The sequence below is a fragment of the Palaemon carinicauda genome, chromosome 6 (genome assembly GCF_036898095.1).
Source record: "Palaemon carinicauda isolate YSFRI2023 chromosome 6, ASM3689809v2, whole genome shotgun sequence".
NCBI lineage: Eukaryota > Metazoa > Arthropoda > Malacostraca > Decapoda > Palaemonidae > Palaemon > Palaemon carinicauda.
In genome coordinates, this window is record NC_090730.1 from 100,080,230 (window position 1) to 100,107,729 (window position 27,500).

Consider the following 27,500-nt stretch of genomic DNA (forward strand, 5'->3'; position numbering starts at 1 on the left):
AAAAACGATTTCGTATCTTGGTCATAAAATTTCTAAATTTCCACATCTGATTCTTGCCATAAGTTAGTCTTTTATTGTTGTCATCAAAAGGTAAATATCGGTAAATATATAGTTCCCATTACGGCTCAAACATTTTGAAAATATGGTGATACTGATATAATTGTTGGTTGCCTGTAATCGCAAACCCGGTGTTTAAAGACGTTTGGCATTAGTATGGTCAAGGCAAGAAACACCATCATCTTTCATGAACCACAAGTTTGCCCCTTCTCATGGTCTTTGTGCTTTGATTGAGCCTAAATGTTCATGTGGCTCATCTATCATGATCTTTACTACATCATCGTCGTCCATATAAAAATTCCATTCATGTGCATAGAGGGGTAGACTAAATTCATTAGGGATTCTAGCTTCAGTCTGCAAATCATATTCGGTTGGAATAAATCATTCACCATCTTTCTAATGTATCCAACCAATAGAATCAGAAAATGGCTAGTTATTGTTTTTTACCGAACGAATTCTCCTCCTCCTCCTACCCCCATCCCCAAGAGCTGGGCGAGTAGGAGGCGCCAATTCGCCATGGGATTGCCAACTCCTTCCAACCCTGCATGCTCACCTGTCAGTCTGTCGGTTGAGAGATTTTTTACTATGCTTTCTATTCCATGCAACCCTCACAGATTCCTTCAATGAAATTTATGTTGCATCTTGTTAACAAATTACTGATGTTATCCTTCCACCTAGTTTTTGGTCTTCCACTTCGTCTTTTGCCTTCCGGAACCCAATCAATTATTCTCTTTATATCCCGGTGTTCTGGCATTCTGCAGTTGTGTCCAAACCCTCTCAATTGGTTCTTTTCAATTTGAAGAATTATAGGTTCTACACAAAATCTTTCTCTGATATTAGAATTGTAACATTTCTCTTTTAGTTACGCAATAAATTAGACGCAAAAGAGGCATTTCAGCTGCTTAGATTTAAGATTTTATCCTCTCAGTCAGGACACGTCTCACAACTGTGCAGAGTATAGGCTTAAGTATTGAACCATATACTTTTCTTGGTGTATTTCTATTTTGTAGCAGCGGGTACAAAGAAACAATTTTTTTACTATATTTGGTTATTCTGCTGTTTATCTTAGGTTCCATCCTTCTATCAGAAGTTATAACACTACCTGGGTACATAAATGAGTTGGCTCTTTGGGTGGTAGCAGGATCCATATAAGAACTTCTTATATGGATCCTAGGTGGTAGCATTAGCAAATACTAATTTTCCCTCATTGGAAAACACAGATACTATAAGACCAAGGGCTCCAATATGGAAAAATAGCCCAGTGAGAAAAGGAAATAAGGATTAAAAAATTATGAGAACAAATTAACAATAAATCATTCTAAAGACAGTAACAGCGTCAAAACAGATAAGGCATATATAAATTATAAAAAGACTTATGTCCGCCTGTTCAATAAAAATAAAATATTTGTTGCCACGTTGAACTTTTGAAGTGCTACTGATTCAACTACCCGATTACGAAGATCGTTTTACAACTTGGTCACAGCTGGCATAAAACTTCTAGAATACTGAGTAGTATTGAGCCTCATGATGGAGAAGGCCTGGCTATTAGAATTAACTGCCTGCCTAGTATTACGAACGGGATGGAATTTTCCAGGAAGATCTGAATGTAAAGGATGGTCAGAATTATGAAAAATTTTATGCAACATACATAATGAACTAATTAAACGACGGTGCCAGAGATTAATATCTAGATCAGGAATAACAAAATTTAATAGACTGTAAGTTTCTGTCCAACAAATTAAGATGGGAATCCACAGTTGAAAACCAGACAGGAGAACAATACTCAAAACAAGGTAGAATGAAAGGATTAAAACACATCTTCAGAATAGATTGATTACCGAAATTCTTGAAAGACTTTCTCATTAAGCTAATTTTTTTGTGCAATGGAAGAAAACACAGACCTAATGTGTTTCTCAAAAGTAAATTTGCTGTCGAGAGTCAAACCTAAAATTTAAAAAGAGTCATACAAAGTTAAAGAAACATGATCTATACTGAGATCCGGATGACGAGGAACCACTGCCCTTGACCTACTTGCAATCATACTTATAGTTTTGTTAGGATTCAACTTCATACCCCATAATTTACACCATGCACTAATTTTAGCTAGCTCTCTATTAAGGGATTCACCAAACCCAGATCTACATTCAGGGGATGGAATATATACAAAGAGAGTAGCATCATCTGCATATGCAACAAGCTTGTTTTCTCGGCCAAACCACATGTCATGTGTACATAGTATGAAAAGTAATGGGCCAAGAATACTGCCCTGTGGAACACCAGATATCACATTCCTATACCCACTATGGTGCCCATCAACAACAACTCTTTGAGATCTATTACTTGAAAGATCAATAATAATGCTAAGAAACGACCCACCCACTCCCAACTGTTTGAGTTTGAAAACAAGGGCCTCATGATTAACACGGTCAAAGGCAGCACTAAAATCAAGGGCAAATATACTAACTTCCTGACCACAATCAAAGGATTTCTGTACAACATTGGAGATTGTAAGAAGGGCATCACTTGCTCCAAGGCCTTTACGATAACCAAATTGCAAACTAGGGAATAGATGATTACCGTCGGAAAACCTATTAAGGCGTTTTGCTAGATGACGTTCAAAAACTTCAGATAATATGGCAGTAATCAGTTGGACTTGAGTTACCACAAACACATTTTCATAGAGGAGTAGCACTACCAATTCTCCAACAAGTGCTAAAAGCTCCTCTTCTTGCTAACTTGCACAAAATAACAGATAACTTTGGATCTAAGAAATATGCAGTCTTTATAAAAAACAAAGGAAAAATACCATATGGGTTTACACCTCCATAAGCATCAAGGCCCATTCAACAGAGCTTCAATTTCACGAGATCGAAAAGCTAAACTAGTTACGATAGCCTCAGGAAAACAGGAATGAGGAAGTTCAAGATTTTCATTACTCTGCTTATTGTCAAAAACATCAGCCAAAAGGAATGCCTTTTCTTTTGGACAGTGAGTGACGGAGTCATCTGGTTTAAGTATAGGCCACCATTTATGTTCCCGATTTGTATCAGAAAGTGTTTCTTTTATGGTTAGATTGTATTATTTTTCAGTTGAAGCATAAACTCTCTGAGCAAAAGCTCTGAGCTAAGTATAGTTATTCCAGGCCAAATCTGATCTGTTACCCTTCCAAAGATGATAGGCCTCCTACTTCTCCAAATAAGCACGTCTACAATCGTCATTGCACAACGGTTTGTCCTTCACTTGGTACCTTAGCACATGAGAAGGGATATGCCTAGCAATTATGTTGACTAGATTCTCATTCAAAGGGAAAACATGATGAACACTACTATATAACTGTGACCAATTCAAGCACAAAAAATAATGCAAAATCTCATTCCAGTCTGCTTGAGTTTTGAAATAAATTTTACAAGAGTATGATACATCAGGGACAGGCTGCTCAGTCTTCACTACTAATGAAATCAAAACATGATCAGATGTCCCGACTGGAAAACCTACCTTACTAGTTATAATACCAGGGGAGTCAGTGTATACGAGGTCCAAGCAATTACCAGACCTGTGAGTAGCTTCACTTGCTCACAGCCTGATTCAGAGGCAAAATCTAACGCTCTTAAACCACGGCGATCGATAGGAGAGATAGACCTTAACCACTCCCTATGGTGAGCATTAGAATCACCAACAAAGACAAAAGAAGCCTTTTGATCGTCTTCTTGTATCTTAGCCATAATGGTAAGAAGACAATCGAAGATAAAATCATCCATGTCTGGATTCCGGTAGATCGAACACAAAAAAGTTGTTATGCTTTCCACAAACTTTTATTACCTGAATCTCATGACATCCACATTCATAGCAGGACTTATGAGAAGCAGGGTACTCAATCCTGATATACACTGCCATTCCCCTGGCCCTATGAATGGCATAAGGTGTCAACATTATTGGCTTCTTAAAACCAGTCATGAGAAGCTCACATGAGGGCCTCATATTAGAAACCAAAGTTTCTGAGCACCAAAGAATTTCATACTGTCTGAACGCAACTCTAAGGTCTTGAATATTTGCATGATGACCAAAAATATTGCAATACAGAAGATGACATTGACGAAATCTAGGACGTACTGGTCCCGGATTTCACTCAATGTCTCCAGACAGCATAAGAATTAATAGTAATAACAAAGAGACATCATACTTAAAAACTACATTAACGAGAATTATAAAAACATTACGTACAGAATTATAAATAAAGTGATTGATCAAACCCATAGACTATAGTAAGAAAGTCGGAAAAACTGGTCAACATGGAGGAGCCGATACACCATGCAAGGCTAAATACCCTCCAGGATAGCCACTTCAACTGAAGGGAGGACAGTGAGGATGGTTTTGAGAAGAAAAAGAATCAAATAAGGAAAAGACAACCTCTTGATAAACCACCAAGCATCCATGGCCCTTCTATTAAGCCTGCCCATCACACCCTTTCAAAAAAACAAGAGGAAGAAAAAAAATATAGAATATTATGCCCCGATGTATCTCAAGCAAGAGAACTTTAACCCAATACATTGGAAGATCATGGTACAAAAGTTATGGCACTACTCAATACTAAAGAACAATGGTTTAATTTTGGAGTGTCCCTCTCCTAGAAGAGCTGCCTACCATAGCTAAAGAGTCTCTTCTACCTTTACCATGAGGAAAGCACACTGAACCATTGCAGTACAGTGAATAACCCGATGGGTGGAGAAGTGTTTATTAATCTGATTGTTGTCAGGTGTATGAGGAAAGACAAGAATCTGTAAAGAATAGTCCAGACTATTCGGTGTATGTGTAGGCCAATAAAAAATAAGCCGTAACCAGAGAGAGGGATCCAATGCATTACTGTCTGGCCAGTCAAAGGATCCAATAATTCTCTAGTGGTAGTATCTCAACGGGAGGCTGTTGCCCTGGCCAACCTACTACCTACTACCTTCATCTGCAGTTGGAGCAATATCATCTTGATAGGGAAAGTTTTCTTCTCTGAAATTGTTTTCATCTATTTGCTTGATTACTTTGTCAATGTATATAATGAATAGTATAGGAGACAGTACCCTGGCTGCCTCTTCTAACCTACAATTCTTGATTCGGCTTAATTTATATCAGTGTATCGTGAAATATCGTTACCCTTGCTCCTACTTCCACCTTCTAACAAAAAGGCCTCATTGGGTCGTCATCTCAAAAGAGTTCATCTACTTATCTGTCTCGGGTTAGAGATCTCTTGCTTAAGGGTACACTCGGGTACACTATTCTCTCTTATTTCTCTTCCTCTTGTTTTGTTAAAGATTTTATAGTTTATATAGGTAAGATCTAATCTAATGTTACTCTTCTTATGATATTTTATTTCTACTTGTTTCCTTTCCTCACTTGGCTATTTTCCCTGTTGGAGCCCCTGGGCTTATAGTATCCTGCTTTTCTAACTAGGTTTGTAGCTTAGCAAGTAATACTACTACTACTACTACTACTACTACTACTACTACTAATAATAATAATAATAATAATAATAATAATAATAAGAGTCAGATAGTCAGGTAATGGTTGAAAGGTGTTATCATTATACTCTATAAATGAAAATATATAACACAGAAATTTTACGGCTAACAAAATCCTTATAATTGAAATCACATTTTTTCATACATATTTCTGGATGGAGGCACGAATAATAATAATAATAATAATAATAATAATAATAATAATAATAATAATAATAATAATAATAATAATAATATTATTATGATTATTATTATTATTATTATTATTATTATTATTATTATTATTATTATTATTATTATTATTATTATTATTATTATTATTATTATTATTATTAATTCCTATGCTACAATCCCTCTCTCAAGAGAACTCTAATCCAAGACTGTGTAAGACCATGGTACAGAGACTATTACGCTACTCAAGACTAGGGAACAATGGCTTGGTTTAGGAGTGTCCTACTAGGAGAAGAGTTGTTGACAATAGCTAAAAAGTGTCTTCTACCCTTTCCAAGAGGAAAGTAGACACTGAACAATTACAGTGGAGTTGTTAACCCCTGGAGCGATGAAGAATTGTTTGGTAATCTCAATGTGTCAGGTGTATGAGTACAGGGAAGACCATAGAGAGAATTGGCTATACTATTGGGCGTAAGTGTAGACCAACCTACTACACCCTATTTCTTCTTGTTCAATAATAACAAGGTTTCAAATAAGGTAATATGTAGATTAATTCTATACATCGGTGTTCACTTTACATGCTCGATAATTTTTTTATTACTAAATATCTTTCTTAAGACAAAGCTTGAACTGCAGGTCCCAGTTTGTGTAAGAGAAATACAAAATCCTACATGTGCGATATTTACATGTCGTCAATATTGGATTCCAAAAGATGTTTGTAACATCTGAAACCCTCTAAAGTGATGTTTTTTTCGTATCAAAATATGAGATGTTCGGACGTGAGAATATTGTAACTGTCTTTATTATATTTCTTTTACAATCATAAAGATTTCTTTAAAAACAAACATGTTAGGAAAAATTAAAATTTTATGAGAAATGACTAATGTTTTCGTTAATTTTACAAAACGTTAAAGAGCAATTATTAGAAAAAAACAATAACATCTTAATCAACCTGTAGTTATCAATTGAGGTTGAAATCCAAAACCAGCCATTCAAATTTAATGTTTGTTTTCAAAATATAGTTGCCAGAACATTCCATGTCCATTATTCATTACCTAGATATCATTTATTGGATTGAAGGTTTTCTTAACAATATCTATATTTATGATCAATCATAAATTTATATATCTAAATATTAACCTTTTATTCAGGTGCCACTTGTTATGGAAAATATCAACTTATAGTTACTAATATGATTTAAGCATACATTTTCTAAATACCAAAATCAACAATCAGTTGTAAAAATAAACACTTAATAGTTATGTCCTTCACCAGATTTGACGACCGATCTTCTGAACGAGGAAAGGACGATCATTGGTCTGACATCAAGGTCTTGGGTTCGAGGGCGACGTTGGATGTGACCACCTCGCCCGCACTTTTAAGGCTGACCTCACTCAGAGATGGTGATCAGGGTCTCTACAAGTGTCGCGTAGATTTCAAACTTCAGCCTACAAAAACCACGAGAGTTAACCTGACAGTCGTGAGTAAGTCTGCAGTCCTATGAAAGTTAATAAAACGATAATATACGCACATACACAAATATAGATATATATACAGACACAAACACGCACACATATAGATATTGGCTATATATATATATATATATATATATATATATATATATATATATATATATATATATATATATATATATATATATGTATATATATATATATATATATATATGTATATATATACATACATATATATATATATATATATATATATATATATATATATATATATATAATATATAGATACAGTATATGTATATATATATATATATATATATATATATATATGTATGTATATATATATGTATATACATATATATATATATATATATATATATATATATATATATATATATATATGTATATATATATAAATATCTCCAACAATAATTTTTTTTTCTTTAACTATTATTGTAAAAATTTAGCTGTTTGATACGACTACATAAAAGGTTCTTCAGCTTATGAGCATCATGTCAAACCTCCTTATCATCCTGATACTTTTAGGTCATCATGGTTATTGAACCTCGTCTTTCCAATTCATGAATCCAACCATTTCTAAGGACTCCTCTCCTCTTATCCTTCAGCATTACTGAACCATTACACTTTGCTTGGCAACTGTGATCTTCCATTCTTGCAATATATTCAAATCATCTCAATGCACTCAGATCTCTCTTTCTGCCAATAATAACTTTTTATGCGCCTTCTTTCTATCTCTTCACTCTTAAACCCTGTCAGTTCTTCTCACCACCCCACCCCCCCCCTCCCCATATCCTACACAAACATTCAATTTCAACAACTTCATTCCTACTGGTCTTTGTTTCATTAAATATACATTATTCAATCCATGAAGGGGAGGTGACTTTAACTTCTACAGTCAGTTCAAATATCTTCATTTTTTCCACAATATCCTGCTAACTTTCTTGTTTTACCTCTTGTGTCTCACCACTTCCTGATGTTGCCTTCATCTTTTATATTCACTACCAAATGCTGATACAAGTGAACCATTTATACTACTATCCATTGTTCCATCATTCAGATTTAAAAATACTATCATAGCCTTACTATTCCCCACATCTACTAAAAAAATTATTCTCCTACAAACACTTAATCAAACTTTTTACTGTTTTATGTGTTTTTTCTCCACTTTTCCCTGCCAGCACAGTATCATCTGCAATTTCTTTTCTTATCCTTCAACTTTGCAACATCAACTCTTTTCCTTTCTCTAACCTCTTAAAACACATCTCCATAAAGAAAACATACCCTGCTCTTAACCAACTTTCACAGCTAATCAGTCACTGTGGACTATAGGCTAAATATTCCAACACAAGAATTTATTCCATCATTACAGTTTTTAATTGCTTTATGCAGCTTGTTATTTATTCCATATATTCTCAATAATCTACCCTCTCCCTCTGTCAATTAGGGTATAAATGTTTTGTAAGTTACTTAAGCTAAATATGAAGCACATATTGAGGAATATGAGTCGCTTTATTTATCTAATCATTTCTGATCTCATAAGTTCTATTCTGAACTGAAACCAAACATAGAAGGTGATGCAATGGCTATCTCTGTAACAAAATTGGTATTGGGAGAATGATGACCATTAAACAAATAGAAACAAGGAGTTCTTGAAATATCTTACTTCATAGACAACTTGATGGCCGTGGTGGAAGATGACACTGCGGTCCGTGATAGCGGTGATCATCATTATTGTCTATAGCAAATAACAAAAGCGAAATTAGTTTTATGTAAGCTGTCATGGTAAAACAAATAAAAGAAGGAAGAATTACAAAAAACAACCATATATTTGACACATATATTTCTTGCATATATATATATATATATATATATATATATATATATATATATATATATATACATATATATATATATATATATATATACATATATATATATATATATATATATATATATATATATACACATATATGTATATATGTATATATATATCTACACACACAAACATATATATATATATATATATATATATATATATATATATATATATATATATATGTTTGTGTGTGTAGATATATATATACATATATACATATATGTGTATATATATATATATATATATATACATATATATATATATATATATATATGTATATATATATATATATATATATATATATATATATATATATATGTATATATATATATATATATATATATGTATATATATATATATATATATATATATATATATATATATATATATATATATGTATATATATATATATATATATATATATATATATATATATATATATATATATACATGCATACACACACATATATATATACATATATATATATATATATATATATATATATATATATATATATATATATATATATTATCATGCAGCTCTCACTCACTTGAATATAATAAAATGTGGGGCCCAGTTGACGAACAGTTGTTCATGTCTGGCGTAGATTCTCCTAAGTTGGGGCAAATGGTCTAGTAGATATTTCGAATATTGAGTAAATTAATAAAAGGCAAAAATGGTTTCGTCATAAAACAATATTTTTTTCCTTTGATGCTAAAAGTTTCATAGGCAAAAGGAGGCTGTGTCCATAGATCACCAGTGCCATTAAAAAGTAACCCCTTGAATGTAGCAGGCTAATCTAGACATTTAAGCCATTTCTATCCCTCTATGTGTTTCATGGTAAGAGTCCCCTTCTCTTTAGCATGTATGTTTATCCATCAAGTTGGATATCTAGAGCTTTGTCGAATATGGCTAGTATTGTTCATTAAAAGATGAGAAGTTTTCTTACAAAGATAGAGAGATTAAACATTAAAATTTGTTTAAAGAGGAGTATTTTACCATACTACAGAAGACATATCTATACCTAATTATAATGGAAAAAAAAACATCCAAATATCCAAATTTCAAAGGTTTGGCATCAAATTCTTAATTCCTACTATTAGGATGATTTTGATGGTTGCAGCCGGGTAACGTTTATCATCAAGTCCTCTTGTCCATCGAGTCCATGATACTCTGAGGGGTTATTTCCACCAGGGACTCGGAATAATAATAATAATAATAATAATAATAATAATAATAATAATAATATCATTATTATTACTATTATTATTATTATTATTATTATTATTATTATTATTATTATCATAATAATAATAATAATAATAATAATAATAATAATAATAATAATAATAATAATAATAATTATCATTAATATTATCATTATTATTATTATTATTAATTGCTAAGCTACAAACCTAGCTTGAAAATCAAGATGCTATAAGCCCAAGGGCTCCAACAGGGAAATAGCCAAGTAAGGAAAGGAAGCAAGGAAAAATAAAATATTTTAAGAACATTAACATTTAAATATCTCCTATATAAACTATAAAAACTTTAACAAAACAAGAGGAAGAGAAATGAGATAGAATAGTGTGCCCGAGTGTACCCCCAAGCAAGAGAACTTTAACCCAGGACAGTGGAAGACCACGGTACAGAGGCTATGGCACTATCCAAGACTAAAGCACAATGTTTTGATTTTTGAGTGTCCTTCCAGAAGAGCTGCTTACCTAACTTAGAGTCTCTTCTACTCTTACCAAAAAGAAAGTGGTTACTGAACAATTACAGTACAGTAACCCATTGGGTGAAGAAGAGTTGTTTGTTAATCTCAGTGGTATCAGGTGTATGAGGAAATAGGAAATAGGTAAAAATAGGCCAGACTATTCGGGGTGTGTGTAGGCAAAAGGAAAAGGAATCGTAACTAGAGAGAAGGATCCAATGTAGAGCTGTCTGACTAGTCAAAGGACCACATAACTCTCTAGCGGTAGTATCTCAACGGGTGGCTGGAGCCCTGGGCAACCTATTACCTTATCAAGTGATTGGAGCTATATACAACTGTCTATATAGTCTAACAGAATCTTATTTTGATATGAAAAAAGACACCTTAAATACCATAGAATTTAACCTAGAGAGCCTATACTTTCCAATGGGTTTCTAGAAGGCTTGCCTCTTGTGATACTTGTGGAAATAATACCATAACCCTCTCCAGAGAGATTAAAGACAGCTTGCGTTCAATATAATTCGCATATCTGGCTGTTTACGAATACCTGAAATAATATTGATGATGAAACTAATACAATATTTATGTCAATATTTCTTCAATGATACTGAATAAGAGAAATTTGGCTTTTTAATACTTCTCTATACCTTTACTCATGGGCATGAAAAACAATAATTTTTATAAACAACATTATTCAGTCCAACTATCATAATTATCATCATATAACATTGAATATTAAAAAAAAAAAAAAAAAAATGGATTAACTGAATAATTATGTAAACACGCACTCTTCACACATCTTACGTCAAATTTTAACTGGCAAAGGTACAAATGTTTCGTTTTTTAAAATCTCTAATACTATTGACACGGGGATAAAAAAAATAGAAAAACAATCTTCTAACAAAAAGGAATACAAGAGAATCTAGTAATCTTTTAAATTGATGATATATTTCTATTGTAACTTTCAATACTACTTTAGATATAAACTGCAATATTCAATAAAAGATACAGAATAACAATTACAATTTACTTCTTACCGATAGTATTAGTTATCATTATGCAAAATTGACTTTCAGATAGCACGACAAAACTAAAATTATATATATATATATATATATATATATATATATATATATATATATATATATATATATATATATATATATATACATATTCTTACGAAGCTGTCTAGCATGAGAGTAAATATTTTAAACAAATATTTCATTTGTGTATTTAAGACATTTATTGCCATCTCGTAAGGTGGGTCTCACTCATGTAGGTTAAGTAAATGTATGTAAATTAAATAAGGCTACCGTCATTCATTTAATTATATTTTCATTCAATTCAGTATAAGTAAATTTACGTTATTTTTAAGGATACCTTTTTATTTTAACTTAGTTTTGTTACGAAGTCTTATGTAATGTTAAAGTATGCTGTAAGACACACACGAGGTATGAGCACAAGGGATTTCGTCCTTTTTTTCCACGTGGTTAGAAAAGACATGGAAATTCTAATCTAGGGTTTACTCTTTTGTTTAATGTTACGAGAGGAAGAGAATTGCCTCGCAACCAAGGTTAGTACCCTTTCTTCAAATTACTACGTTGGCAACCTTACGTCGCTTGACCCATGCCCCCACGCCACGAGAATGATTTACTAGAAATTTCTAGATGAATTAAGTCAATATATATAGGATCTAGCAATGCATAAGCAGCAGAAGACACCCAGCCTATCCGATTAAAAGAGCCAACGTCCGCCAGCCCTCTCTCCCCTCAATAGTGAATAGCGATTTCTATTCAACGTATATCATGTTTAGTGTTGTTCAAACATTGGTGAAATTATTGGATGGTAATTCAAGTGTAGTGTGTTAATCTAAGTATATTTTATAACATAAATATTTGTATCTGGCCCTGTCAGATATAGGTTAAACAGTGAAGTGCATTAAAAATTTTGCCTACCCGTTCTGTAACCTCGTGTGAACCAACAGACATAAGTGTAACAGTCACATATATGTAAATTTTAATATTGTTTAATCACTAGAGTGTTCAGTGTTAACTTTTTCATTAATCGTCCAAATTAGATATTTTTCATAAATTAACTTCTAGTGAAACACGTGATTGTATGATTTTTCAAAGTGTCTTTCTTTTGTTATAGTCTAAGGGTTATTTCAGATTTAATATGTTGGGTGATTTATTTTTTGGTGTTAATACTTTTGAATTGCTGTTAATTTTTATAGAATATATTTATCATTGTAAAGTGTGCATTATTTTGATCACCAATACTTGATGCAGTACTATGCTCACTATCCCTGACTAAAAACCGAAGTAACAGGTTGGTTCAAGAATAGTTCAAGTGAGGTAATCAATTAGTTTTTGTTTTTAGTAACACAAGAGACCTTTGGATATTCACAATTCATACATATTGCCGTCTGGGAGTTGCAAAATATTTTCAGAGCTCTCGTATTTTTCAAAAGTATCAGATTATGTAAAATAAAACAGGTCAGTTTTGGAGCTAGGGAGTATACATAAATCACTAGTCGTAATATATGTGTGAGAACATCATTTCATGAAATGATCAAACCATTTGACCACTTCATGAAATGATAAATAACCTGTCCACTCCATGAAATGGGCAAATACACTTTTGCTTAATACATGAAATGGGCAAATAAACTTTTGCTTAATACTTGAAATGAGCAGCCATAATGAATGAAAAATTATATTTAATTTAGATATAAATACAACAAAAGATTTAAAGAAAAAACAAACATGGAGTATGTATATTTTACTCTTTTTCTTTATTATAAAGAAATACAGAAACAAAAGACGAAAATCTTGTATCATGATTAAAAAATGATTATATAAAGACAAAATTTCTTTTTTTATTTTATCAACATTCATAGCATCTCTTGGTGTGGCAGGCACTGCTGCAGCGTACACCACCTTCTATTTAAGAAGGTGCTCCTACACTATCTTTGGTATCCCCTTCTGCCACAAGTCCTTTGCAGTGAATAAATGGAAACTGGCTCCTGGCCTGTTTGCCTTTTATAACTCCTCCTTTTTTGACAGTCACATATCCATTGTCTTCTATTACCAGTATGATAACTATCACCAACTGCCCACAGTGATTTGGTGTTTCTTGGCATCATTAATTTTGCTGGTTATTGAAGACCAACCCTTGCTTCCTTTCTTGCACATTTTGCTGGGTTCATTTGAGTGTCTGCAGCTGGATGTGCTTCAGTTTTAGGGTTTACAGAAACTAGGTTAGCATCAGCTGGGCTTTGAGTGACTTGATCATTATCAGTAGGGTTTTAGGTAACTGGGTCATCATCAGCTGGGCTAAGGTAACTGAGTCATCATCAGCTGGGCTTTTGATAACCGAGTTATCATCAGCTAGGCTTTGGGCAACTGGATCATCTTCAGTTAAGCTTTGGGCAACTGGATCATCATCAGCTGGGGTATAGATAACTAGGTCGATATCGTTCAAAACAGGATTGGGAACTACTTCTAAAAGCCTTTTAATGTTTCCTTCACCAATACCAGATGAAATTCTATTGATAAACTCTTCTGGCAGAGGAGATTTGAGATCACATCATGACTTGTTGCCAGTAAGTGCTTGGTAAGACATGGCGTCGTGATATGAACTGTTCATGGTACATTGGGCAAAACGGACTTCATAACTCTATTTATGACAATAATTGTCTCTCATTTATGTCATGAGATTGAGTTTCATATCCCCATTACTTCTTTCAACAGAGCTTTGGCTTCGGGGATGCCTTGGACGCCCATTCTATAAAATAAGTTCAGGCCACAGTGAGAAAAATTCTTCAATAAATTCAGCTGTAAATTCCGGACCATTATTTGACTGAAGGATATAGGGTGCACCTACTGTATATCTAAGAAGAGGAAAAGAAGTTCACAGGGAAACCCAGATGGCCTCCTTAATTCCAGGGGATGGATAACATGGAACTTGGTTAGGTAATCCATATACAGTAATGTAGAATAAAACAATATCTCCCATCACTCATAGTCTGGATATTTACTAGATCAGCCTGGGCTCTTTCATTAAGGTCAGTTACAGATAGAGGTTTGATAAAAACTCTGGTTGCAGTTTCCTCCCTGCAATAATTTTCAATGGATGATATATTGTGAAACAATTGATTTTGGAATGTTGCTATATAGTTCACTAATATTCTTGCAAGTCTTCTTTCCCTCACCATGGCTAATATTAAAATGGATAATTCATGTGACTGATTTTTTTCTTACTTTTACTTTACTGAGACGGCTGATTTTCCGGTCCCATACAGAAGGGGAACCCCACTCTCTACAGGACCTTCAATGTCGTTTTACCTTGTTCATTCAGAGTATTTAGCGTTTCATATCGCATATTGTTCATTTACTGTTGAATCGTCACCGGTGAATGACTGTTGAAATAAGAAAGTCTTAAGTTTCCTCTTGAAATCCTTAATGTCTTCAATCATTCGGATGTCTCATAGAGATTATTATATAGTATCGGGGCCGCATATTTAAAGGCTCTGGAGCCTACAGTAGACATATATCTAGGTTCCAATGGTTTGAAGCCATCTGTTACTATTCTCGTGTTGACACTATTTGCTGGCTGCGCAATATGTAGCAATTCTCTCAAGTATTTTGGACGACCGGTTCTTATAGCTTGGTGGGTTATTGTACATATTTTAAATTCAATTCTCGCTTTTATCGGCTGTCATTGTAAATCAATTAGTATAGGGGTGATCCTTTCTCTAGGTTAAACACCTTTTATCACTCTTGCTTGTTTATTGTTTTGTGATTTCTTAAGTTGCACTTTTGGTAAATTGTAATAGATAGAGCTGCAGTAGTCAATCCTGGTAATAACACAGTTTATCACAACTTTCGTTAAAGAATTTTCGTCCAGGTACTTTTTTGTAAACGCAATGTTTCTTAGATGATAACCAGCAGTTTTTATTACATTATGTTTTGGGCATTGAGAGACAGGTTACAGTTAAGAAATACACCTAGATCTCGAACTTTACTAGATATCGGTACTTGGTCATTATTTATGTTCATATGAATATCACCTAAGTTTCTCACGCTGTTTCTCCTACCCATCACAATGAATTCAGTTTTGTTCTCATTTAATTTCAGTTGTTTAAATGTCATCCATTCTCTAACACTATCTAGGATTCGGTTTGGAGTTTCAGTAATGTCCTCTATATCATTTATGGAGAAGTAGAATTGTGTCATCCGCAAATAGTTTGAACTTCCCACCATGCCTTTGTAGTATTTTCTATAAAACAATAGTATAGATGCAGAATAAGACTGGGCAAAGTACACTCCCCTGGGGTACCACTCTGTTTAATGGTTGATATGATGAATAAGAGTTTCCAATTTGTACACAATAATTTCTACCAACTAAGTAGTCTTTTAGGTATTCGAAAGCTTGATCTTCAACGCCGATGGACCGTAGATAATTTAGTAGCAGTTCATGCAAAACTGTATTAAAAGCAGCACTGAGGTCGAGCAATATTAAAATACCACATTTATTATCATCCATCATTTCCAGCATATCATTTACAGCAGAGCAGATGGCTGTCTCCGCAGAGTATAGTTTTCTGTAAGCAGATTGGTTGTCAGGCAAAGCTTCTATAACTTCTAAGTAACTGACTAGTTGTTAAAAAATTACGTATACAAGCACTTGTGAAACAAAGGATATATTCGAAAGGTCTATATGAGCTTAATGCTGGTAGTCCAGTGCATTTTTCAGAACTGGTGTGACTATAGCCATTTTCTCAGATCTGGGAAACTTACTTTCATCAATACTTACATTTGCTATTCTCATTATTATTTCGGCTAGACTAGAAAAATTTCTCTCTCCAATTACTTCAGATTTTGGCATAGGATCGATCGCGCAGTTTGTTTTCTTTGCTCTCTTGATAATCCTAGTGATGTCATCTTGTGTTTTGTTGTTAAATCTTATTAATTTTGTCTGTGTGCCTGTTGTATCATTAATCTGGTTATATTTTCAATTTTGTTTTTAAAGAATACTGGAGAATTATTTGCTTGTTCCTAGTCACTGTATCCATTAGGTAGCTTCTTTTCTTTTACATTTCCCATTTAGGAGACGATATAACTTATTTATGTCTGTTGCTGCTTCGAAGATCTTTCTCTTATAGTATTCACTTATTTTCCTTTTTAGTAGGTAGTTATATTGACACGTAGCAGTTTTGTATACTACCAAAGTACTTTCAGTTTTTAACCTATTCCCCTTTCTTTCTTTACACCTTTTTTCCCTATTTTTTCGCTAAAGTCTCTCCATCTAACCAAGGAGATTAGTCATTTACAGTTATAGTCTTTTTCATCGGTGGGGATATGGTATCATATTCACTTTTACTCACTTTATTATAAGTGGTCGTAAGACAGTTATCACACTTAGCTCCCAACAGACGCTGATCATCATGATCACACGGAATGTTGATAGCATCATTTACTTTCTTTGTAACTTCTTCAATAACAACGGTAGGAGAAAAATTAGATTTATTTCTAATGTTTATTTTCTTTTACTAATGCATGTTTCTACAGAGGTAGACTGAACATAAAGAGTTTGTGCACTGGGGAGATAATGCATTTCTCTTCAACTTTTATATCAGATACAATATTATTCATGTTATCACTTAAAACTAAGTCCAACGTATGCCCAGTTGAAGTAGTTGTACAGTTAACATTATTCACTAATCGATATGATTCTAATTCACTAAATGCCAAAGCGTCAATCTGTAGGTAATAAGACTATTCAAATTCGAGAATTGATAAATGAAAAAATATTTGGACATACTAGCATTATCTGAAACATGGTTCGATAACTTGGACACACACCTCCTTTCACATACCGAGAGAAGGTAGGTCTGGTTGGGTTATTGGACTCTTTATTCATAAAAGTTACTCAAATCTCAAAATGAAAAGAACTAGTTTAACAAGCTTTGAATATATAGAAAAAAAAAAACTTTACTCAAAAAAAAAAATAAATAAATAAATAAATATCGTTTGTAACAGTCTACATACCTCCGAGAACTAGTATCTTTTTTGAAGAATTTGGTGCTCTCGTTGAGATGATTATCAAGAAGAAAAACAAATTACTTATCTGTGGAGACTTCAATTTTTGTATGGATGATGCATCAAATCCTGACGCTTTGGCATTTAGTGAATTAGAATCATATCGATTAGTGAATAATGTTAACTGTACAACTACTTCAACTGGGCATACGTTGGACTTAGTTTTAAGTGATAACATGAATAATATTGTATCTGATATAAAAGTTGAAGAGAAATGCATTATCTCCCCAGTGCACAAACTCATTATGTTCAGTCTACCTCTGTAGAAACATGCATTAGTAAAAGAAAATAAACATTAGAAATAAATCTAATTTTTCTCCTACCGTTGTTATTGAAGAAGTTACAAAGAAAGTAAATGATGCTATCAACATTCCGTGTGATCATGATGACCAGCGTCTGTTGGGAGCTAAGTGTGTTAACTGTCTTACGACCACTTATAATAAAGTGAGTAAAAGTGAATATGATAGACAGAGATGATGAGAGCGGAATATGCAATACAAGAGGAAATAGCATCGGAAGGAGAAAAGATATATGAAGTAGAATCATTTAAGTATTTAGGAACTATGAGCTCCAATACAAGGTCTTCAGAAATTAGAGTTTAGTGAAAGATTGAAGAAAAGCAAATCCGACCATGGCTAGGTTAAGTAAAATTTTGGAAATCAAATCGAATGAAATTACATATAAAAATCAGACTACATATTAGTTTAGTGAGAACAGTGTACTCTATGGACATGGGTCATGGTATGACAACGAAAATATCTCCAACAGATACAGTAGATTTGCGAACAGAGCCCTTGAAAGGATATTGGTAGTTAAATGGCAGGACAGGATTAGAAATGAAACTATAAGAGAGATTAATCGAGTGTCCTATGTGGGCGAGAGCATGATGAGGGGTAGATGGAGATGGTTTGGGCATGATCTCCACACCCCTCAAGAGAGATTAGTTCACCAAACGTTCAGTTGGGCTCCAATAAGCACTAGAAGTGTTGGAAGAACCAAGTCTACATGGCTGAGTACTATGAAGCGCGAAGTAGATGATGAATGGAAAAGTATATATATATATATATATATATATATATATATATATATATATATATATATATATATATATATATATATATATATATATATATATTTATATATATACATATATATATATATATATATACATTTATATATATATATATATATATATATATATATATATATATATATATATATATATATATATATATATATATATATATATATTTTTGGGCTCAAGCCATGGCGTCCTGATGGAAGGTTCCTTTTTGGTAGCTTCCTTGGGTAAATAACTACTAAGATATTCCCAGAGAATTTAACCACAGGTTATCACAGAATTCTAACTTCTGGAGCGAGTATCCTAAAGGTTTCCCTTTTAAGACATCGTATATCAACAGGGGACGCATGTATTAACGCGCCACATAGCTATCTACACCCCGAACAGAGTTAATGCTTCGGTGTGTAAGGGCTGAGAATAGCTGGGAGCCGTTCCATAGCTAATCTCATCCGTGGCTACTTTGGTACTCGAGACGTAAACAAACGGGCGCCATTGCTTAAATGACGTCACGACCGTCTTCATCCTTTGTTCAGTAGCTCGCCCTACTTAGACGGATTTTCCCTGTGCCTTACTTATCGCTTTGCATCTACGTTATGTCGCTACCTTCGGCCTCGCCTTCTTCTGGAAAGTTGAGTACAAGGTTCCAGTATTGTTTAGTTAAGCTCTGACCGTAAAGTAAATATTACTTTCCGAGATATTTGTTGTTTTGTAGCAGAGCTGTGCCTCTACCGGACCCGCCATTTTATGGCGTCGTTGTTGTTATGCATGCCTTATTTAGTTAGCCACATCAACGCTTCCGGCCTCATTTACTAATCGATAACATTAGTTTATTTAGTCTTCATAGCTAGGAACTTTTATATCGTGTTTTGACGCTTTTTATCGGTCATCGATTGACCTCATACCAGTCGGCTTTTATAGCCCCCAGGCCAGAGCGCCTATATATCAGTGTTCATGCATGATTTTATTAGTGATCCTAGGCTAAGTTATGAAGATAGTGGCATTATTTTACAATACTTTCGACTGTGATGCAAGTGTTTTTCGCCTTCAGGGACCATATAGGGGATAGGTTAGTTAGTGTCCCTTCCTAACCTAACCTACTTGTAGGACCCCTATATGCTTCCTTCATCCCCCTGCCCTTGGCATTCCCTCTGTTAAGCCTTGATTCCCTTACTAAGTAAAGGGATCAAGCGCCTAACGGAGTATATTATCGCCTCTCAGTCCTCCCTAAGGGAATGAACCCCCCTTAGGGTTGCGTCCGAGAGTGAGGAACGGCTAGCCCTTCCTCTATGGCTAGGACTAGTCTATGACTGTCCTGCGATAGCGATATGTCTTCTATCTTTCCTAGTTCAGGGCTCTTAGCCCTGCTCTAGGTTAGGTTTTGGATAGGTTATTCTGTCCCCTGCTGAAACTGTACCCATGCACCGTTTCAGCCAGGCTGCCTTATCTTAGGTTAGGGAGTGTCCTTCCTTTCCCTAGTGGCCGCTCTGGTACAGAACCCCTTCCATGGAAGACTCTTCTCTTCTCCCCTCCCCACCTATCTCTTGTATAGCCTAGCCTACACTTAGGTTAGTCTATACCCATCTGTCCCCTGTCCTACAACTCCTCCTTAGGGTGGAGTGATAGGGCTACCTTGAGCTTCTATGTGCAGTCCGCTCTGGTACATATACCCTTCATAGTGTCCTATGGGGTTAGCCACTGGATGTGTTCTGTATGTAGAGGTCTCCCCCTCTTTGGGTGTCCCCTAGCCCTCCCTTGGGCTACCCTAGCTCCCGGTCCTCTGAGACCCCTGCTTCTGGGTGATAGAGCCAGCCTCTATCATGGGTACACCCTCTCAGGGGGGGATGTCTGGGAGTCCATGACTGGACTTCTTACATCCCTCCCCCTGTCTCTCTCACTATCCGGGTGCCGGTCCCTTGCCGCCTCCACTGTCGGCGATACCCGCCTCCTACCTTGGTGACTCTCCCCTTACCCTCATGGCCGCCAGCCCCCCCGCGTGCCGGGGGACTGCCGACCGCCGCCGGCTTCCTGCCGATGGCTCTCCTCCTTCCTCATAGCTTCGCCGTCCGCCTGCCGGTCGGCCACCGGAGTGCCGGCATCCACTGCCGGCAACCTGGTTCCGCTATAACCATCCTTGTCCCAGTCACCAATCCGGCATCCTCCGACTGCCGGAGCCGCCGCTCCTCTGCCGGCGTGCCGCCGTTGTGCCGGCGGACGCCACCCTGGTATTACTCTTGACTTATATATTGTCTGTTCTAATGCCAGAAACTCTGCTGGAGCGGCCTCTGGCGTGCCGGAGGTTTGCCGGAACCCCCCAGAGGCGTCAAGACTACTTGCACCCCCTTCTACAAGCTATCATATGAATACTGATAGCCCTACACTGCAAACAGATGGCCTGTTTACGCTATTAGATCAGTGCCTTGGTACTGTTCTATTAGTAATCATGCTGTCTCTTTGCATTCTTCAAAATTCCAGCATGCTGCGTGTATCTTAGCGCGGCTGGTTGCCGGAAGCAGTTACCCTAAGGGACCTGTTAGCCCCCTAATTTGGGACTGAGTGGCCTCGGTCCCAAACTTATCCTTGGCATTTCCATGGAATTCCATTACCCTATGGACTTCTAAGGAATACTATCCTGTGCCTTCGGCCATCTCGGATTATCCAGGGATAAAGCTTGCGGTAGCCAGCCGGGCGGGATGCATGGAGTATGTTTTCTTTACTACTTCAATCTCTATGCATCACACCCTTCATTAAGTTAAAATTAATGATTAATGTTAACTTAGCTTAGAAGCCATTCTTATGACTCCCCCCATACTCATTTTCTCTTTCTTCCACAGGAGGAGCAGATGAAGTGTGACTTCGACTTCTGCGCTGTGAAACGCCTGCACTTCTACGGGCATACGGCCTGCAGGACTCACGCCCCTTGTGCTAACAAGAAAGGGGATTTGAAATTCTGGGACCCGCTGAACTGTACGGTCTGCCAGGCTCACATAGCTGATGGCTTCCATAACTCTCCCTCAGCGGAGATCAGGGACATTGCTCGAGAGAAGCTACGCAAATGGGTGCGTGGCTTCCAGAAGAATGCCACCGGACCGTACCTGGCCACTGAAGAATTGAGGTCACTTCTGTTCCCAAAGGCCTCCCCTGATTCTGTGGTGCCCAAGGATTTGATCCCCATTGTCCAACTTACGGTGGAACCTGATGTAGTCATGGCCCAGTCCATGCACGATTGCCGCCTAGATTCCGATGATGACGAACACATGTCGGATGTCTCGGAGGGTACGGAGAAGACCCTTATGGCTCAAGGAGCTGAAGATGACGAAGACCAGGTGGAATACGCCGAATCGGAGCAAGAGGTCGCTCCTCCTTCCATCTCCGCCCCTACTCCTACACCGACGGAAGTGTCTCTCCCGTCTACCTCCACGACCCCGGAACCCTCATCATCCACTCAGGAAATGCTCCGGTTGATTAAAGCCGTCATGGACGACAAGTTAAAGGAGAATCAGGAGTTCATCAGGTCCATGATAGGATCCAAAGAACCGAAGAAGATCTCGGTTAAGGATCTCCCCGCTTGCTCTCATGCCAACCCATGGAGGTATGCTGAGCATATGGTGATAGCGACCGGCAGAATCTTTGTCAGCGACAAGATCGGCTCGGTCCCCCTGGAAGATGTGGAATTCTTCCCAAATTTTGAGGCCTACCCGGACTGTTACGTCCGACTTCGCTCTGAACCTGCCTCTAAAGAAGAGACCGAACCGAAAGAAGAGATAGTGTTCGATCTCGCGAAGGCCCAGGCTATGCTAGCCAACACGTTCAAGAGTAGGGGTTTTACCTTCTCTAAGCTTCCGGCCCTGAGCAAGAAGCACCCTACCTACGTCGCACCTGAAGATGCGGTACTTCCATTCATGGAAAAGGCCTTCGCTGCGTGCCTTAAAGCTGTGGAAGAGGGGAAAGCCTGCCCTGCACTGGAGGAGTGCAGACCCTTCTCCATAGTTACTCCCCCTGACGCTCGACACTGGAAGGACATCCAGCATACTTTCGTCGTGGGAAAGCTAGATCCTGACGTCGCCGGACGTCAGTTTAATGAAGACCTCCCGAAACTTAACGATCACCTCCTTCGTCGGGAACAAGATACGAAGGAGAGGCTCGCAGCATCCATGTCCCACCAGGTCCAACTTGACATTATGGCCTGTGACACCAGAGTACCAGACCACTACATGGTACTTGCCAAATCCCACATGGCAACCCTGGTGAAGGACATGTACCACTTCATGAAGGCTCGGAGAGCCTGTCGTGAATTCGTGTTCGCAGGTGCCACTGTGAAACACGAACCCCGGAGGCTGATTTCCTCCAACATCTGGGGCAAACACCTCTTTCCTTCTGACCTTGTGAAGGAGATCACCGACAAAGCCGCCACGGAGAATAGGAACCTTCTCCACAAGTGGGGCATGTCAAAGAAGAGGAAATCCTCTCAGGACGACGGACCTCAACCTAAGAGGAAATCTTCGAAACAGAAACCCCAGCAACGTCAACCAAGACGTCAGTTTCCGGGACCCGCTACCTCCCAAGTGGCAGCTCAGCCACAACAGACTTTTCAACTGGTCACCCAACCGGTGTTGTCACAGTCACCGGTCTTCACCCCTGCTTTCGAGCAACAGACGACTACCTTTCGTCCCAAAGGTAGAGGCTCAAACAGAGGTGCAGGCAGAGACGCGTCTCGCCGTCCCTCCAGAGGCAGAGGAGGAAAGGGAGCTAGCGGCCGAGGCAGCAAGCCCTCGGGACACCAGAAGCAATGAAGTGCTTCCGGTGGGAGGAAGACTCCGCCAATTCCAGGATCGTTGGACCTTCGATCCCTGGGCACACAGCATCGTCAAGAAGGGTCTAGGCTGGAGTTGGACTCAACCACCCCCAACATTCCAGCAATTCTTCCAACAATCAACCCCCCTTCTGGAAGAATATGTCCTAGATCTCTTGAACAAGAAGGTGATAAGGAAGGTAAAGTCCACCAGGTTCCAAGGAAGACTGTTTTGTGTCCCCAAGAAAGACTCCGACAAACTCAGAGTCATTCTGGACTTATCCCCCCTCAACAAGTTCATAGCGAACGACAAGTTCAAGATGCTGACTCTTCAACAAATAAGGACCCTTCTGCCTCGAGGTTCTTACACTGTCTCCATAGACCTGGCGGATGCCTACTGGCACGTTCCAATGAACCATCACGCTTCCTCCTACCTAGGATTTCGACTCCAAAGGAAAAGCTACGCATTCAAGGCCATGCCCTTCGGCCTCAATGTGGCCCCTCGGATCTTCACAAAGCTGGCGGACGCCATAGTACAACAGCTCCGCCTCCGAAACGTCCAGGTGATGGCCTACCTCGACGACTGGCTAGTTTGGGCTCCATCGCCCGAGGATTGTGTAAAATCCTGCAACAAAGTCACCCAGTACCTAGAACACCTGGGATTCAAGATAAACGAGAAGAAATCTCGCCTCTCTCCAGCTCAGAAGTTCCAGTGGTTAGGAATCCAATGGAACCTTCAGTCACACCGCCTTTCCATCCCCCAGAAGAAAAGGAAGGAAATAGCAGGGTCTGTCAAGCGACTACTGAAATCCAAACGGATTTCAAGACGCCAGCAGGAACGAGTTCTAGGCTCTCTACAGTTCGCCTCAGTAACAAACCCAGTGCTTCGTGCACAGCTAAAGGATGCCGCGGGAGTCTGGAGACGTTCTGCATCCATCGCTCGAAGAGACCTCAAGAGACGGCTCCCAAACAGACTTCGACTTCTCCTCAAGCCGTGGTCGGAAGCAAAGGCCCTGAAAAGGTCCATTCCTCTTCAACACCCACCTCCATCACTCAACATCCACACGGACGCTTCGCTGGAGGGTTGGGGAGGTCACTCCCACCAAAAACAGGCTCAAGGCACCTGGTCTCCCCTGTTCAAGACGTTCCACATCAACATCTTGGAGGCTATGGCGGTCCTTCTAACTCTGAAGAAACTATCCCCGCCTCCCTCGATCCACATTCGTCTAACCCTAGACAACTCGGTGGTAGTTCGATGTCTCAATCGCCAAGGCTCAAGATCGCCCCAGATAAATCAGGTGCTTCTCCCAATCTTCCGTCTGGCAGAGAAGAAGAAGTGGCACCTGTCTGCAGTTCACCTACAAGGATTCCGCAACGTGACAGCGGATGCTCTATCTCGAACAAACCCGATAGAGTCGGAATGGTCTCTAGACGCAAGATCATTCTCCTTCATCTCTCACCAAGTCCCAGAACTTCAGATAGATCTCTTCGCAACGAGCGACAACAATCAACTTCCTCGGTATGTGGCCCCGTACGAGGACCCCAAGGCAGAAGTAGTGGATGCCATGTCACTGGACTGGAACAGATGGTCCAAGATCTACCTGTTCCCTCCCACCAACCTTCTGCTGAAAGTCCTCTCCAAACTGAGAACCTTCAAAGGGACAGCGGCCCTAGTGGCTCCCAAGTGGCCCCGGAGCAACTGGTACCCCCCTGGTCCTGGAGCTGCAGCCCAAGCTGATCCCTCTCCCGGGCCCAGTTCTCTCCCAACAAGTACAGAAGTCGACTGTCTTCGCTTCATCATCGAAAATCAAGGACCTTCATCTCATGATTTTCTCTCCCTAGCCGCAAAGAAGAGGTTTGGGATCTCGAAGAAAAGTCTAGACTTCTTCGAGGAATACAAGACTGAATCCACAAGACGGCAATACGAATCATCCTGGAGAAAATGGGTCTCTTTTGTCAAGACAAAAAATCCTAAAGAAATCACAATTGATTTCTGCATGTCCTTCTTCATTCACCTTCATGGACAAGGATTAGCAGCCAATACGATTTCAACCTGCAAATCGGCCTTGACCAGACCAATTATGTATGCCTTCCAAATTGATCTGTCCAGCGACATCTTCAATAAACTACCGAAAGCATGTGCTCGTCTACGCCCAGCACCCCCACCGAAACCGATCTCCTGGTCATTAGACAAGGTGCTCCATTTCGCCTCCAACTTGGATAATGATTCATGCCCTCTCAAGGATCTGACTCAGAAAGTTATATTTCTCTTTGCTCTTGCTTCGGGAGCCCGAGTCAGCGAAATAGTGGCATTATCAAGAGAAGAGGGTCACATCCTGTTTACTGATACAGGAGACATTACCCTCTCCCCTGATCCGACGTTTCTCGCCAAAAATGAATTACCCACCAAAAGATGGGGCCCCTGGAGAATATGCCCCCTGAAGGAAGATGTCTCTTTATGCCCAGTAGAGAGCCTCAAGGTCTATCTTTGCAGAACTTCGAACTTTGGTGGAGGCCAACTCTTCAAAGGAGAAACATCGGGCAGCGACCTGTCACTGAAACAATTAAGAGCGAAAATCACCTACTTCATTCGCAGAGCGGATCCTGACAGTACACCCGCCGGTCATGATCCTAGGAAAGTTGCATCATCTCTGAATTTCTTTCAGAGTATGGACTTTGAAAGCCTTAAAAGCTTCACAGGCTGGAAGTCCTCGCGCGTTTTCTTTAAACATTATGCGAAACAAGTGCACGAAGTCAAACATTTTGTGGTAGCCGCAGGTAGTGTTATGAAACCTGCACCTAACTCTGCATAGAACAGTGAGTTACTTGGGACTCTAACTCTTCGGGTGCCTATGTTGACCCTCGAGCGATACATAGTGATGTCGAAAACACTTAGTGCTTTTATAACTGTTCTTATCCCAGGTGAAATGTCATAGTTGTCACACAAGTGCCGCATGCCCTGAGCATGATGTGTTTTAATCAAAGACTAACGTTCCTCGAGAACGAGTGCCTACTAATAAATTTGAAATTCCTTTTCAGATTCAAGAGCAAGTCTTTATTACTATGTACATTATAATTACTGTAAATGAACTTTACTTATTGCTGCAATTCATTTAATTTCTGCATTTGTGAAATAAAATTTCTATTTTATTACCTGTGCGTCTCAATCAGCTCCTACTTACTATGAAATACATGCCTGTCATAGTTTTATTATCCCCTTTTCCTTATGGTTCATGGAGAAATTAAGATACTAACCCTTAATTTATATTCACTCTGACTATGTAATGTTCCAATACGAATACTTACTCTTCATACCCTGGAGATGAAACCAACCTTCTCAACACACAGTGTCCAACCACCACTGGTCTGCTTTTCAGAATGTTCCTATACGAATGCCAAACATTCAGCTTCGTCTCCAAGTTCTTCAAGTTCTTCTATCAGGGTGAATAGCCCTTCAATACCACTTTGACGTCGGCATGGCCCGTGGGAACTTCACTGCCAAGGGGGGCAGGAAGATTCTTCCCTACGGTTCTTTACTAAGATTACTATGCTATTTTGTCAAAGCCCTTGGCACTTACTAATAGGGGAAAACCTACCACGATACATTGATTCTCTGGTATTCTTCCATTAGGACGCCATGGCTTGAGCCCAAAAAATGGATTTTGAGCGAAGCGAAAAATCTATTTTTGGGTGAGATAGCCATGGCGT

General features: G+C 38.0%; 1 protein-coding gene across 1 annotated transcript in view; it reads left to right on the plus strand.

Moving 5' to 3' along the window:
* The window catches only part of LOC137642607 (protein turtle-like), a 478,977-nt gene that overhangs the window by 208,632 nt on the left and 242,845 nt on the right, over positions 1 to 27,500 (plus strand). The window contains exon 3 of the mRNA XM_068375309.1: positions 7,011 to 7,219. Coding sequence (XP_068231410.1) covers positions 7,011 to 7,219 — 209 coding nt within the window. The remainder of the gene's footprint in view (positions 1 to 7,010; positions 7,220 to 27,500) is intronic.